The sequence below is a fragment of the Anomalospiza imberbis genome, chromosome 16 (genome assembly GCF_031753505.1).
Source record: "Anomalospiza imberbis isolate Cuckoo-Finch-1a 21T00152 chromosome 16, ASM3175350v1, whole genome shotgun sequence".
Classification (NCBI taxonomy): domain Eukaryota; kingdom Metazoa; phylum Chordata; class Aves; order Passeriformes; family Viduidae; genus Anomalospiza; species Anomalospiza imberbis.
In genome coordinates this window covers 949,855-964,939 of record NC_089696.1, presented here as the reverse complement: position 1 = coordinate 964,939, position 15,085 = coordinate 949,855, and the positions used below count along the sequence as shown (strand labels likewise).

Here is a 15,085-nt window from a genome sequence, read left to right as displayed (position 1 = left end):
CAGATGTGGGGGCCGCAGGGCTGTGAACACGGCCCCAGTGAGGGAGAAAATCCAGGTCCGAGTTTCCTGCTCTCCTCCACCCCCTCGCACCCCCTCCCCCTGATTAAATTAGTTTCACCTTTTTCGTGGCCCGCTCGCAGGTGGTCTGGGGATAGCAGACCAGCCCCTGGGGGCAGCCCGGAGGCAGCTGTGTTGGGTACGTAAGTGCCCCGCTTCTCTCCCTCCCTGCCCAAAAATCAGAGACCAAGGGCGACTCTGGTGCAGCAGCGCGTGAAAAGCTCCTGTACCACGGGATGGAGCGGAGACTCCAGCTTTCTCCATAAGAGGAGCTGCTTCCGCCTCATTTGCTTTGGGAAGCAGAGGGAGAATAATCGGCTGCCTCGGCTGCGGCACCGCTGAGCCCTCGGCGTGGTGGGCTACGGTCCGCAGCCTCCCGCACCCCGCGGGGATGGAGCCGCTGTGGGCTGAGCGAGCTCCTGGGGTGCGGCGGGGCTGGCCGGGCAGCAGGTGGGACAGCGGCCACCGGGAGCCCCGCGGCGCTGAGCGGCGGGAGGGCCGGCGGGGTGGCACCCGGGACCCCGCGGGGAGGGCTGCGTGCCGGTGGGGCGGCCCCGCTTCCCGCCCGGCTCCGGCCCTGCCCGCTGGGCTGTCGGCGGGGCGGAGGGCGGAGGCAGGGCTGGCAGCGGCAGCGGGCGGCGCACACGCACACACCTCCCTGCATGTGATTAAATGGCTCGAAATCTGCTTCTGATTTCCTCGGGGAGGTGACTTTTCCCTTCTTTTCAACCCGGGATTTATTGGAGTCTTTTTACTCCACGTCCAGGCGGCGGTCGGGGCTCAGTTTCTCCAATTCTTGCTTTTCTTTTCTTTTTTTTAAGGGGTGTTTTTTCTTTTCCCTTTCCTCTCTTTCTCGCCCTCCCTTGCCGCCTCCCCCTCCCTCCCGCAGCCGAAGCAGCCGCGGGCGGTACGGTGGAGCGGGCGGGAGCGCGGCTGGCTGCGGGCACGGCGCTGGGACCCGCCCGCACCGCCGGGAGCAGCGCTCCCGCTTTTTACTATTTCGCCTTATTTCGTCCCCCACGCACGATTCCCTGGAAATTTGTTATCATTGCTTTTCTCCCCATACACCCTTTTCTTCACTTTTTATCCTTTCTTCGTGCTGCGGCCAGCACCGGGAAGGAGATACCCCTGCCCGCCGTCCGCTTCGCCGCGGCCCCGGCTCCTCTCGCCGCCGCTCCCGGACCTGTCGCCCAGACCGGCCCCGCTACCTGCCCGGCCGCGGTAAGCTGCGCTCCAAACTTCCCGACGCTCCGGGCTCCCGCTTTCCTCCCCACCGCTCCCTCCCTCGTTGCCTTTTATTCCTCCCTCTTCCCCCCGCGCTCACCCTCCCTTTATTTCCCTTTCCATCCTTTCACCGCCGAGAACGGGACCTCCCCGCAGCGAGGCCGCCCGCCCGCCGCCGAGCCCCGCTCCCGTCTCCGGGCAGCTCCGGCCGCCGCCGCTCCGCACCCTGGCCCGGCTCGGCTCGGCTCGGCCCGGCTCGCTGCCGCCGCCCCGCAGAGCCGGCTCGGGGGTTCTCGGTGCTGTAGGGGGCCCCACAGTGTCGCAGCCCGGCGGAGCCCCGGCCCCGCTCCGTGCGGGCGCGGTGCGGGCAGCGGCGGGAGCCCTGCCAGGCCGAGCCTGCGGTGCCAGCCCGGCTGACCGGGCACGAGGCATGCACGTGGTCCCCTGCCCGCCGCTCCCACCGCAGGCCCTTCTCCGCCCGTGAGGGCTCTGCCGGCACAAAGCCACCTGGGCGGGCGGCATCGCTCTTGTCACCATCCCAGGCTGGGGTCCATCGCTCGTCCCTTCCCAGCACGGCTGCCCCGAGAGACTCCCCTGCGGGGTGGGTCGGCTGCCTTTGGACACGGCTCCCGTGGGATGTGCTCTGTTCCGTTGCAGTCCTGGAGCCAGACTGGGTGAGACCCTCGGCACCCCGAGCACCTGGCCCTTGAGCCACAGCTGGGGTGAGAGCTCTGGCCAGTGAACGTGCAAGTGAGCAGCTTCATGGGAAGGGAAGCTGGGCTGCGTTTGGTGGGTTTGCTTTTGCTTTCCTCTCTTGGAGCTGCTGAAACCTCATTTCCTCAAAACACCGTCCTACAGCTTCCCTGGCCCACTGGAGAGTGGGTGGGTGGAAATACCTTTCTTGGGATGAGGACTAACTGGTGTGACGGGGACGTGGTGCTTGGCAGTCTGCTGTGTCGCCAGGCAGGGTGGCTGAGGAAGGCCCCGTGGGCAGGAGCACAAGCTGCTCTGGCAGTGCTGGGTCCTGCTGGCTTGATGCTCATCTAGGCAGCTCTTGGGCATGAATGCTCCTCTCTCAGGGAGTTCATTCCATGAACGTATGGGATGTAAGCCAGGCTGAGCATCCCCACCTCCATCTGTGGCATTTGTGTTGGACCAGTAGCCAGGCTGAGACAATACTGAATGCAGACATGGATGTGCACACCCTACATGGCTGGAAATGCCACAGATCCCTCTTCCCTGGCCAAGTTTGCTGTTGACTGTCTCTCAGAGCTAGGAGAGGCTAGAGCTCTCTGTAACCAGTGGAGAGGGATGTGGCTTCAGCCGTGTGCTGGCAACAGCCTCCAAGGTGTTTGGATGGATGGAGGGCAACTTTTTTTCCTCTTTTTCTGCAGTATCCCATTTACAAAACAGAGGGAGCTGCTGTGCTGCTCTGACACCTGTTTGGAGCGGGTTGATGAGAGGACAGGAGATCCAGCAGTCCAAGAGCAGGGTGGCCTGAAAGGGTCCCAACACCCCTTCCTCTTCTACCTGTGTGTGGAAGGAAGGTAGGTCCCTGCAGAGAAGAGGGCAGGTATAATGCCAGGCTGGGAAAAAGCTGATGTGTGTCTGCAGGCTGTGGAAGAGAGAAGCCTGGCCTAGGGATGCAGCTGAGTGCAAGATGCTCACCAGAAACGCAAGCTGCTAGGCATCCAGGCTGAGGAGCATTTCCACTGCTCTCTGAGCAGCAAAACAATGGTATTATCAGTCTGGGTTGGACTGAATGGAGGTCCCACCTTGGCTGACTGCTGGCAGAGGTGTGACTCTGAGAGAGGATTTCCCCAGCCCTGAAGAAGGAGGTGAGCATCAGTGCACACCTTGGGGGGTGTGCTGAGATGTCTTCAGCAGGAAAGCAGCCCAGCATGTCAAGGGTGTTGAGGCAGCACCTCTGCCTCCTGTTCCCCCACCCTGGTTAGTCAGGCCCTGCCCCATAAGGAAGCAATTATTCTGTGCCCCTTCGAGCCTCTCCCCGAGCCTGCGCAGGACACTTGTGCTCGGTATGGAAACGCAACAGATTTTCCATATTCCGCTTTGCCCCGTGATGTTTAAAAACGTACATGACAGCTTCCTCCTAATGCTGTAGGCTTGGCTGGCACTCAAGCAATAACAGCCTGTGGGACACCAGGGGCATGAAATATTGTACCAATAGCCAGAGAGGGGGTAAAAAAAAGAAGAGATGTCAAAGTGCAGTGTGTTTCCAGCCTGTTGTTATGAGCCATCCTCTGCCCAATGTGAGAGCTCTTTCAAAGCTGGCCAAATGTTGTCATTTCTGAATACCATTTTAAATATTCATCCAGACTATTTTCAACATCTGTGCCCGGCATGTTGTGAAAACGCAATGAGGCGATGTTATGGAAACTAGATCACTTTATTCTCATATGGAGTGGAAAGGGGTGGAAGCATGAGGACTTCTGGACTGGAACTATGAATCCCTTGCACCCACTGGGAGTAGTGGGAGGAAAACCCTCTGCACCCTGAGGGATGCTGCTGAGACCACTCTGTAGAGCCAAGCCTGGCGGTAGGAATGTGCAAAGGGGTTCGGGAGACTGTGATGGGGTTAGAGTTGTGTCAAAAAGTTAACTGGCCAAGATGCAGTAGAGGTTAATAAATAGGGAAGAAAAAAAACATAGAACACCCTGAGTTGGAAGGGACCCACAAAGACCATTGAGGCCAAATGCATCCAGGCAGTGCTTTCTTGTCCTGCAAGGTCAAGGGCTCCAAATGTCTCCTTGAGCTGCTGTTGGATTGGGAACTTTAGGAGATCTCCAGCTTGCACTAGCTGGGGGATGCAACAGCTTTGCAGCAAAATGAATTCAGGTCCGCATCATATGGGTGATACTGTGCTGAAGTCTTCTCTACCCAGGGCGAGTGGCAAGCAGAGTGGGCATGGGGGACCCAGCAGGACACCCAAGCTGGGTGTTGGTCCTTCCTTCCTGTGGTCAGCATGGCTTATGAGTTACTGAAAGTGGTGAGCAGGGATGTGTCCTAGCATCCTGCATTTGAGAGCTCTATGCATGTAGCTGAGTAGCCTGGGGACTGTTTGTTTCATGATGAATTTCTTTTTTTTTTTTTTTAATTGTTTTCGATAACCTTGGAAATCTGGGCTCTGCTGCCTTTTGTAACATCAGGCTGCAACTAATTCAAGCCAGGCTAGATCCTGACCACAGGTATGCCAGTGTAAATTTGAATGGAGTTGCTTACGTCTTGGTTTGGCCCGATGTGAATGGAGTTACTTCGGGCTGATGCCAAAGCACTGAGGTCAGAATCTGGCCCATCCTTTCCTGTGTGCAGTGTAATTTGTACACATCTCCTGGCACTGCCAGGGTATCGTCTGGCTTGTGTAATTCTGGCTCTGACCTGCCAAGAGTGCATTGCAGTATCCCTCACCTGCAGTGCCTGCTGCAGGAAGATGCTGCTGTGTGATTGCCCCCCTGAGCTGTGCGTGCAGGGGGCTGAGTCCGAGGGGCTGCGCAGAGTGGGCAGCCCAGCGGATGTGGGGCCATAAGCACTCAGAAGCTTCTGATAGTTCAATGTCAGGAGAGATGAGGGAGCTTATAAAAGAAAGTGAGGCATCTCCTTTGTGCCATTAGCCATGTCCCAAGTGGGCACCAGTTGCTCCATTAGCGGCTGGGAAGGCGATTAGCACTCCCAGCCACAGTGCATCTCTCCAGCTTCTCCCAGTGCACACTCCCTCCCTCTGGAAAGCTGAGCTGGACCAGTACCTTGGCTCCATGGAGTTTTTCCTTCCACTTTAAATACTTCTCAGTTGTGTTTTTATATCCCAGAAACACATGGAATGATTTATCCACAGCTGGAGCAGAGTTTGGGCCTGATTCTGTTTGTTGGCTGGAGAAATTAAGCTTCCCTGAGCTGGCATCGGCATGGTGGAAGAGGGATCTGGGTATCCAGGGACCCTGGCATCCCCCCAGGATGGATCTTGTTCATGGGCTGGGGCAGAGCTGCAGGGGGTTGCTCCCACAGCACATGTGGCAAGGGAGTGCAGATGCCCTCATTACAAAGGGCCTGTAACGAGGTGGAAATGTGCAGGTTGTAGCAGCAGATACACCCTGATTAAGGGACATGCTCTGGTCATTTGTGCCTGGTTTCAGCTTCTCTGAGCACATAATTTCTCTTCTACTTTGGGTCCTGTCCTGTCCTCCCAGTGGCTTCCTTCACAGAGAACATCTGAGATGCTGGTGGGCTTTACTGGAGATGGCACAGTTCAGGAATGAGCAGTCCTCCTGGATCAGTCTTAGCCAAGAGTCTTAGTTGTTGGACCCCCTCAAGTACTCAGCTCCTTTGTTCCTTGCCCAGGAATCTCTGCTTCCTGATCCATGGCTTTTGCTGTGCATGTTTGTGCCCCATGCAGGTGGGTGGCTCTATCCCTGCCCCATGCTGGCACCCGGGACCTCATCTCTGTGCACAGGCTGATGCAGCACCTCACGGGGACCAGTCATTCCCCTCTCAACCAGTTCCAAATGAGGCCACATCATTTCCTCAAGTAATGCAATTCCCTCACACACTGTGCTGTCCTGGCCTGGAGGAGAAACGCAGTGGGCTGCAGCATGGCAGCAGCATTGGTGTGGGAGCATCAGCCTGGGGGAGCAGCACAGGTCCCTGGCAGGAGTGCAGCACCATTCCCCTGTCATTCCTTGGGGTTCTCCCATCCCCTTCCAGGGCAGCGCTGGCTGCTCAGCTTTAGCTGTCACCTGCCCTCTAAGCCCACATTTTTCTGACAGCAGAGCACCACTCATGCCTTCCCCTCCACTTTAATTAGAGAAGGCTGCTCCTGTGCTGCAAAGGTCCTGGGATCAAATCTGGTTAATAACCTGCTTCCCTCTCTGCCCTGTGTTGTTCCACCTAATCCTGTAATTACTTCAGCAAAGTTGCTGTGGCCCTGGTCTGCCAGGTGGTGATCCTGGGCCTGCTGTAGGCACCAGCATCCATGTCGTGGGAAGTTTGTTCTCCTTGCCCTGCCTCACCTGCTACACTTGCCTCACCCATTCTATTTTGGGGGCCAAGCACCTCCCCCATGGCTCAGCATCAGGAGACCCAGAGCTCCAGGCATGCATCTGCACCCAGCATCACCCTCGGTGGCACTGGCTTCCGCAAAGATGATGGAAAAAAAGTCCATGGTAGGCTGGAGCATTGCCCTGACAAGTCTCCCACAAGGCAGGGAAACACTGCTGATTGCTCTGGGAAGCGTGTGGTTGTAGAAAGAAGGGGTGTGGAGGTGTTGATTATGGAAGCTAATTTTTTTTTAAAGCACTTCTGAAGTGCTCCGGCAGCATAACTTCCTTCCAAGCCGCACGGCTGTTAGCATTCCCGGGGTGGAGGAGTGAGGAAATCGCACACCTCAAAAATGCAGCCACTTCTGGGGAGGAGCTGGAAGGGCGGCCGCTTCCTTGGGAAGGGTGAGCCCCGCCACCAAATTCCCCCAGGGCACGGCTGCTGCTCGTGGCAGGGAGCCGGCAGCCACCCGAGAGCCTTGCTAGGGACACCTTCGGGATACTGTCCCGGGGAAAGGGGCTCCATTGCTCATGTCACTCCTCATGCCAGATCCAGGAACGTGCTGGGCTGGATTCGGCACCCAGGGGTCATCCCAATTCTTTCTGCTTAGTCAGCAGTGTCTCCATTTGATCTGAACCAGGGGTAGCAAAAATGGGAAGTAGAAAGAGGGGGGCAGATGGGGACCAGGGAGAGAAATACCCACTCCCAGGCCTCTCTGGCAGCTTGCCGGCAGTCCCAGGGTCATGCTGAATATGCATGAAAGGGAGCAGATTGCAGCTTGCCCTCCTCTCCAATACGGAGGTGAGGCCCACGGAGACCACTGGCCCCAGCTCTCTTTCAGTGGGATAATGGGGTGAGCTGAGCACGGAGTGTGCGTGCCTGTGTGTGGTCCTGCGGATGATAATGATTTCCACTCCTGCCCTGCCTCTGCAGTGCTGATGTGCTGCTGAGCGACTGCTGGCTCCCCAATGGCTGCTCCCCGGCAGCAGAGCCACCAAAACTTTGACACTGAACCTCAGGGACTTGTGCTTCGGTAAGACTGGCAGGAGGGACAAAGTTCCCCACTGGCACAGGGAGGATGAGCAGGAGATGCTCATGCCCCCATGCATGCCAAAACCAGTAGTATCCTAGTCCTGGGTCCTAGACCTGCTGTTCATAACAACTTCACCTGTGGCCTCTCCCCTGGTTACCAGAGATGCTGCTGCTGTCACTTTCCCCTGGGCAAGGATTTTCCCACACCTTTGTGTCTTACCAGAGAGGAAATTAAAAGGCCTTTGCTTGAGCATGTCCCTACTCCTGTCACCTTGCTGCCACATAGCAGAGAGGAGGTGGAGGAGACTCTTTGATGGCGGGATTTAGTAGATGCCTTGTTCCTTACATCCTGATTCTTCCTGGAGTGGATGGATGCAGCTGCTGAGGACCCCTGAGGGTTTCTCCTCTCTCCTGGTGCAGAGGTTTTCCCACTGGGTTGTATCCCGGCTAGTGCTGCCCAGTGGGTGGTGGGATGGGAGGTGACGGCTGCAGCACCTCTGTGGGACATGCAGTTGGAGGGGGACAGTGTGGGGGAGAGGGCTGGCGGCGCCACAGGGCCAAAGGTGCTGTGCTGGCTTCTGCAAGTATACGGCTGGGTCTTGCCAGGTGTTGAGGGGGATCCGTCAGCACCTTGCAGCCCCTTTACTGGGTGAGGATACAGGAGCAGGGCTCTACCAGTGGGCTGGCAGGGGCTTGTGCCCACTGTGTGCTGTTCAGCACCAGGCAGGGGCTGAGGGACCATCCTGTCAGGATTGTGTTGGTGGTTTCACCAGCTGCAGCCTTTGCTCAACAAGCAGATGCAGGGATCTGGCAGCAGCCATAGCTTCATCTCCTGCCCAGGAGTCCCAGCAGGGCCCTGTAGGTTGCCTGCCTGTGGGGGAATGCTCTGCACTGCCTGGTGCTTGTGGCATGGTACCTCCTCTGCTGTGGTGACAGCTACATCCCTGCAGTCTCTAATCTTGCAGCCACACTCCTCAAGTAGTGGGTTCTCAATGCTCTGGGCACTCCAGGGATGGTATCTTTTGTCTTCCTGGCAGCCAAGTCACCAAGCCATGGGCTGACATGTCCCCAAAAGGCTCTGCAGCATTGTGGTGAAGCTGGAACTGTGCTGCTGGGGTGATGCAGGGACCACCATGGGAGCTACCAATTTTTCACATCTCTTTTTCCATCAGCAGAGGATTAAGCAATGAGGAGACAGCATGGAAGTGGCAGGGGCAGGTTTTGCCTTGGGGGAGATATCCCAGGATGGGCTGAGACCCCTGTCCCTGTTGCTCCCTTGGGAGCAACCCACAGGCTGTGGCTGCTGGGCTGACTGTGGCTAGGCAGGGAGGAGCTTCCCCTCATTAGTGGTTTGGCAGCCTGGAGAGGCTGTTTTCTTCCACAGTCATGGTTCCTTTTTCTTTGCAGAATGGAATAACAAACCAAGAAAAAAAGGTCCTAGATCACTGAAATGGGCTGTTCCTTGGAGCCTCCTTTGGCCAGAGTGGGCAGCTGGACAGGCAGGAGTGGCACTGGGGCTGTAGGTGGAGGCTGGAGCTGGGGATACTGGGCTAGGTCTTGCAGACCTTCATTCCTCAGAAAGAAACACAAGTAATCCTGTAAAGATTTACTAGTGGAAGAGGGGATGATCAGGGGACCCCCTCCTCCTGCCTGGTCATGGCATTGGGCTGCTTGAGGCTGGACAACTTGGCTTTGGCTCAGCACAACCCATGGGATGGCAGGGCTGATGCCACCCACCCATCCACAAGGCTCAAAGGTCTGCTATAGCAAGAATGGGACATGGCCAATCTGCATTGTGTGGGAGATCCTTCATGCATTCAGAGCCAGCAGGAGGGAATGTGACCTCCAGAGCTCTTCCACTCTTCAAGCCAATAGCTCAGGAGATGGGCCACATCCCCTGGGAGCCACTAAGCTCCCTGGCCCTGTGCTGCAGCTGCTGAGAGAGGGGCCCAGCCAAGTCCTGCATTTGGTCCTGGCCTTTCCCCCAGTCAACAAACATACCAGACCCAGACCTGGATTTCTTGGGGATGAGGCCAGAATAACTTCCTTTGCTGCTGGGTAGTGTGGCAGAGGAATATGGAGGGGATCCAGCCCCTGCCTTGGAGAAGCCACTGTGCCCATAGCCAGCAAAGAAAGTAGTGGTGTGTTCAGGAGCTCCAGGTACCTTCATCCCAACAAGCTCCTGTCTCTTACACAATGTGCCTTCAAGGTGTTTTTGCTGCTGTCTGTTTGTCCTGCTCTGTCAGGAGCTATTTTGTGCCACAAGTGGATAACTTGGGGTTTGCAGCTCCTGTTGCATCTGAAAGATCTCCCCTAACTCTTCCCCACCACCAGTCCTTGTCACTCATTCAGTAACAGGGTCTCTGGACTGTGTGTGACATCCAGGGCTGCTGGCAGACAGGAACATTCCTGTCACCACAGGACAGTTTGTACGAGGCCAGGGAAGGGCTGTACCCCAATTTCAACCCCTCACACCCTAAGCTCAGGCCCTTTTCCCATTTCCATGGTATTTCAGTCCCGCTGATGAGCAGTGAGGGATTGGTGTGGATGAAGCAACACACCAGTTGTTGAAGTAATTGCCTCCCTGCCCCACTCCGATGATACTGCATCAGTGGATACAGGGTGGAAAGATGGGTACAGGTGACGGACCAGACATGGGGCAGTTTTCCATCCCTTACCAGCATTCCCAATATGTGTGGTGCTGTGGCCATGACACTGCTGGTACCACTCACTCTTGTTGTTCTTCCTTCAGGGAGGAGCCACTTCCCTCTCCCCAGAAGGATGGAGGTCCTGCAGCTCCTGCGCCTGCTCCTCACCACTGCCATGCTGGGCCTGTCCCAGACAGTGAACCCCTTCGTGGCCCAGCAGACACCCCCAGACCCTTGTTACGATGAGAGCGGTGCTCCTCGACGCTGCATCCCTGAATTTGTCAATGCTGCCTTTGGGAAGGAGGTTCAAGCTTCCAGCACTTGCGGGAAGCCCCCGACACGGCACTGCAATGCTTCGGACCCCCGCCGAGCCCACCCACCCGCCTACCTGACTGACCTCAACACCGCCTCCAACATGACCTGCTGGCGCTCGGAAACCCTCCACCACTCACCCCAGAACGTCACCCTCACTCTCTCCCTTGGCAAGAAGTTTGAGGTGGTCTACGTCAGCCTCCAGTTCTGCTCACCCCGGCCCGAGTCCACCGCCATCCTCAAGTCCATGGACTACGGCAAGACCTGGGTGCCCTACCAGTACTACTCCTCCCAGTGCCGTAAGATCTACGGCAAGCCTAGCAAAGCCACGGTCACCAAGCAGAACGAGCAGGAGGCCCTGTGCACCGACGGCCTCACTGACCTCTACCCACTCACTGGGGGGCTCATTGCCTTCAGCACCCTCGACGGGCGACCCTCGGCCCAGGACTTCGACAGCAGCCCCGTGCTCCAGGACTGGGTGACGGCCACCGACATCCGCGTGGTCTTCAGCCGCCCGCATCTCTTCCGTGACCTGGGCAGCCGGGATGCCGGTGAGGAGGAGGGGGCCACGGGCTCCACCCCATACTTCTATGCCGTGGGGGAGCTGCAGGTCGGCGGGCGCTGCAAGTGCAACGGGCACGCTGCACGCTGCGTTAAGGACAAGGAGCAGAAGCTGGTGTGTGACTGCAAGCACAACACAGAGGGACCTGAGTGTGACCGCTGCAAGCCTTTCCACTACGACCGGCCCTGGCAGCGGGCTACTGCCCGTGAGGCAAACGAGTGTCTGGGTAAGGCATTTTTAAACATTTTTGTTTTCTGGGGCTGAAATGCAAAAACAGGTCATCAGAGTTGGAAGTGATGGGTGCTGAGTCAAAGCAATGGAGTGTGCTTGTCTAGAGATGCTGGGGAGCATCCCCTGTGCTGGAGGATTGGGAAAGTCTCATCCGTCTTCCTTGTCTCTGCTGCAGTTGTTCTGTAAGAGATGCAGTGATTCCACCATGAGCCAAAGCACCAAAACCCTCCCAGAAATCACTGGTGTCTTCCAGCCAGTCAGCAGACCTCAGTGTGGGATGCCCCTGTGGGATTGTTTCCCTTGGGCAGCAAACTAGCTGTCCGCGGGCCAGAGGGGCAATTGCAGCAGTTCCCTGTGAGATGTGCTTGGGGACAGGGAGCAGGCAGAAAAACCTGGCAGAGGTTGAGGTTTCCAGTTCGAAATCTCATCCTTCATGTTCAGTCTTTGTGGTGGTTTTAGCTTGTCTGTCCTTGCAAAGGTTTCCCTAAGTTAAAAATATTGTCACAAAATGAAACATTTCCAAAACATCAAACTGGTATTAGCTGGCTCTCCTGCTCATGAATTTTTATGGGATTTTGGTGGAGAGTTTTGCTTTTTGTCCTGCTTTGAGATGGAGCCGGGGGATGCCAGAGCCCTGTGAACGTCTGGGAGAGGGAGGAAGAGCCTTTTGCTCCTCCTGGACAGGAGCCCAGGTCTCAGGGGGTGGCGGGAAGATGGAGACAAGGGAGAGCTGTGCCATTAATCAGCCTCTGAAAGGCTCAGTGGATGTGCCAGAGGTCAGAAGGACTTGTTAGTATTTGTGATCGATGTCTCGTTGAGAACCCAGCTGTCTGCTTCAATATATACATGTTACAGCAGATTTCTTGTAAGAATGGCTAAAAAGGCAGGGGATTCAAAGCAAGTGCTGGAGCTGATGCTTTAAGCCACCTCATGCCCTGTGGGAATGTGTCAGCCCTTGTGTTTTTCCACTTGTTTCAGAAAGATGAGTTTTGGAGTTCAGAAAAAACTCTCCACTTTGCATCCTCCCAGGGCTGCTGCAGGCCAGGCAGGGGAGGCCTTCAGCAGGTGCGTGAGCCGTGGAAACCCCCAGCACAAGGAGGACCTCACCCCACTGGCTGCCCCCTTGTACTCCCCACTCTGCACCTGCCTCACTGCCACCTCTTCCAGTAAAGCAGTACGATAGCAGTGGAGGTGGCTCTGCTGGCACAAAAGGGGTTAAACCAGAGTAGGCTCATTTTTGAGTAGCATCTGCAGGTTTTCTATCCATCTCGTCCAGGGCGGGGTGAGGGTCCCTTGCTCTGAGCATCCAGCCCCCAGCTGCGTCACCCTTTTGGCAGATGAAGCTGAAAAGATAAACGAGAGGGAAGAGGAGGCGGGGCCGCAGCGCCATCCCTTCAACCCCCCTGCCCGACAGCCCCGCACACAAAGACCCTTCCCCGAGCTGCGTGTGAAAGTAGTTTTTTCCTGTTGATTCGCTCCCCTTCTTTCTCCCTTCCCTCTCTCGGGCTTTGTGCCCTCTCTGAAGGGACCTGAAAGAGCTTCTCCATCACCCGCCTTCGAATGGCTTAGCGGCTGAAAGCTGGATTAGCTTCCCGAGCCTTCCCCTCTGTGCCTTTCAACAATGACATCTCCCCAGCCAGCACGAACAGACGCAGCAATTAGCACCAATTAAAAGGAGAGGCTGCCCGGGAAGTTCCCTTTGCTCAGCCTGGGGGCGGTGGGGTTTCAGACTCTGTCCTGTGGTCAGACAGCGCTGATGCTGGCTCGTGGTGGTGGATGTCAGACGTGGCTGGGGAGTGGGGAGGAAGAGGAGGAGAGTAGGTGGATGCAGGGGCTTGCCAGCTCAGTGACAGCCCAGGGCCAGGGTGGGGGATCGCAGCGCCCTGAAAGGGGGTGGGAATGGATCCATGGGGCTGGTACAGCTTCAGGTCATGTTGGGATGTGTCAGCTCTTGGCTCTGTGCTCCCCAGCACTATGCATGGGTGTTTTCCTCAGTCCAGTGCATGGGAGTCTCAGCCTGCTCCAGCACTGGGATAAACTGATGTCCTACAGCATGGCACGATGCTGGGGCATGCATCCATTCAGCTGGAAGAGAGGACAAACATTTGTTGTCTCACTAGAATTTGTGCCTCTGGAATTGCACAGGTGAAACAGGCAAGTAGTACCTGAGGTCTGAGCCCTGGCCCCGGGCACAGCCCCACCACAGCTGCCGTAGGGTGACTGCCGTTCGTGGGGACATCACTGTGCTGCACTGTTGAGTGGGTCAGCATGAGTTTGGCAAGCAGGGAGGTTTGGGGCTGTCGCAGCCAGGACAGTGACAGTGGATTTGCCGAGCTGCTGGCTTTGGCAAGAGGGCACTGTGCCAGCTTTGTGCCGCAGAGCGCACGCCCCCGTGCCTGGTGCTTGGAGATCATCGGCCCGCAGGCACGGGAGGCTCTCCTGACACACCACAGGGGCTGCACGTCCCGCAGGGAGCTTGCCCTGCCAGTACTGGGACTCTCTGTGTGTCCAGGGCAGGGAAGAGGGACGTGTCCCCACCAATGTATCCCCCCAGCTTTTAGCCTGAGACAGGCTGTGTGAAGGAAAATCCCAGCAGAGGGGCTGGCAGGAGCAGGATTGCCAGAATCCTGGGGATCCCCCATCTTTATCTCTGCAGACTTACACCTCTGCCTCCCCACCACTGCTGCTGGTTTCAGCCTGCACCCACGGGCTGCTGGGGGCAGCCCGGCCCCCAAACACCCGGCCCGGGAAAGGAGGGGAAGCGGATTAGCACGAGGCAGTCACTGGAAGTAATTGATGCACTCGCTGGTGATGCGGGAGCCCTTGTTCCCTTTGTGGCCGCCGCGGCAGGAGCACTCTCCGGAGCACCAGGATAATGCACGGGGCTCGCTTTGATCCGGGGCCTCGGCGAGGAAGGGGCGGCTCTCTCCTGGGAAAACCTCGCAGGCTGCTCGGGGGGGATGTGGTGTTCCACCCGGGATGTCGGTGCCTGAAAACACCAATCCCCGTAGCAGTAGTGGGATTTGGAGGATCACATGTAATTCCCTTGTCCCCTGTGCCCCTTCCTGGACATTTTCCCTTCCATTGGGAGTTCCTCTGCACCTGCTCCCCAGTAGACCTGCTGGAAACCGGTGAGTTCCCAGCAGCACCAGCCATGGTCCTTTCCTGGGGAGAGCAGGGGGAAGGCGACTGGCTTTGGGAGGTGGGCAGGCGGACAGCATGCCCCTGCCACCCCTGTGTGGACACCCCCCCCGAGTCGCAGCAGATCGGGAGCGCAGGGGAAGGCAGCCCCCCCAGCAGAGATTTGTACTAGTCTGACTATCCTGAGTCCTGCTCCTCCTGGGATGGGGCTGGAGTGTCTCAGCCTTGTCCCTCGCAGCCCCTTGGGGATTTCTCCTGCTTCTCCTGCTGCTTCTTGGCAGGAGCAGAGTGAGCCCTTCTCCCCCAACACCTTTCCCAGGATGAGGAACAGTGTGGATGAGAGGAAAGGGGCTGTTCTGGTCTCAGCTGCCATGGAACCGAGAGGTGCAGCCTCATCCTGCCCTGTGTCCCAGCCAGGCTCTGCTCCAGCCAAAGCAGGGGCGTAGCTTAAATCTGCTGCGGGTTGGCAGCAGCAGCCGGTCTAGGGTTTCGCTGATCCGGCTGCCTTCCCTAATTATTCCCAGGGAATTTGTAAGGGCGGTGTGTCTTGCTCCTGCCCTGCGGGCTCCACTGCCTGCCCCACGTGTGCCTCGGTGCATGGCGCTGCCTGTCCCCTGCCAGGGTCTCTGTCCCAAACCCCCTCGTGCTGTCACTCCAGGCTCCTACATCTGCATTAGCCTGGTGGAGGAGGAGGAAGAGAGGTTTTGGGGTGGCCAGGGCCTGGGAAGGGGTTCAAACACCATCAAAAGGGAGACAAAAGATTGCTCCATTGCAAGGTGTCAATGTTTAATTAGTCTATTATTGCAAATTATTAGATCTTGTGATTGTT

At 57.2% G+C, this 15,085-nt stretch overlaps 1 protein-coding gene across 1 annotated transcript in view; it reads left to right on the top strand.

Annotated features, from left to right (window-relative positions):
* Positions 1-575: 575 nt before the first annotated feature.
* The window catches only part of NTN3 (netrin 3), a 32,394-nt gene continuing 17,884 nt past the window's right edge, over positions 576-15,085 (top strand). The window contains exons 1-3 of the mRNA XM_068206433.1: positions 576-764; positions 1,167-1,278; positions 10,115-11,110. Coding sequence (XP_068062534.1) covers positions 10,144-11,110 — 967 coding nt within the window. The 5' untranslated portion in view covers positions 576-764; positions 1,167-1,278; positions 10,115-10,143. The remainder of the gene's footprint in view (positions 765-1,166; positions 1,279-10,114; positions 11,111-15,085) is intronic.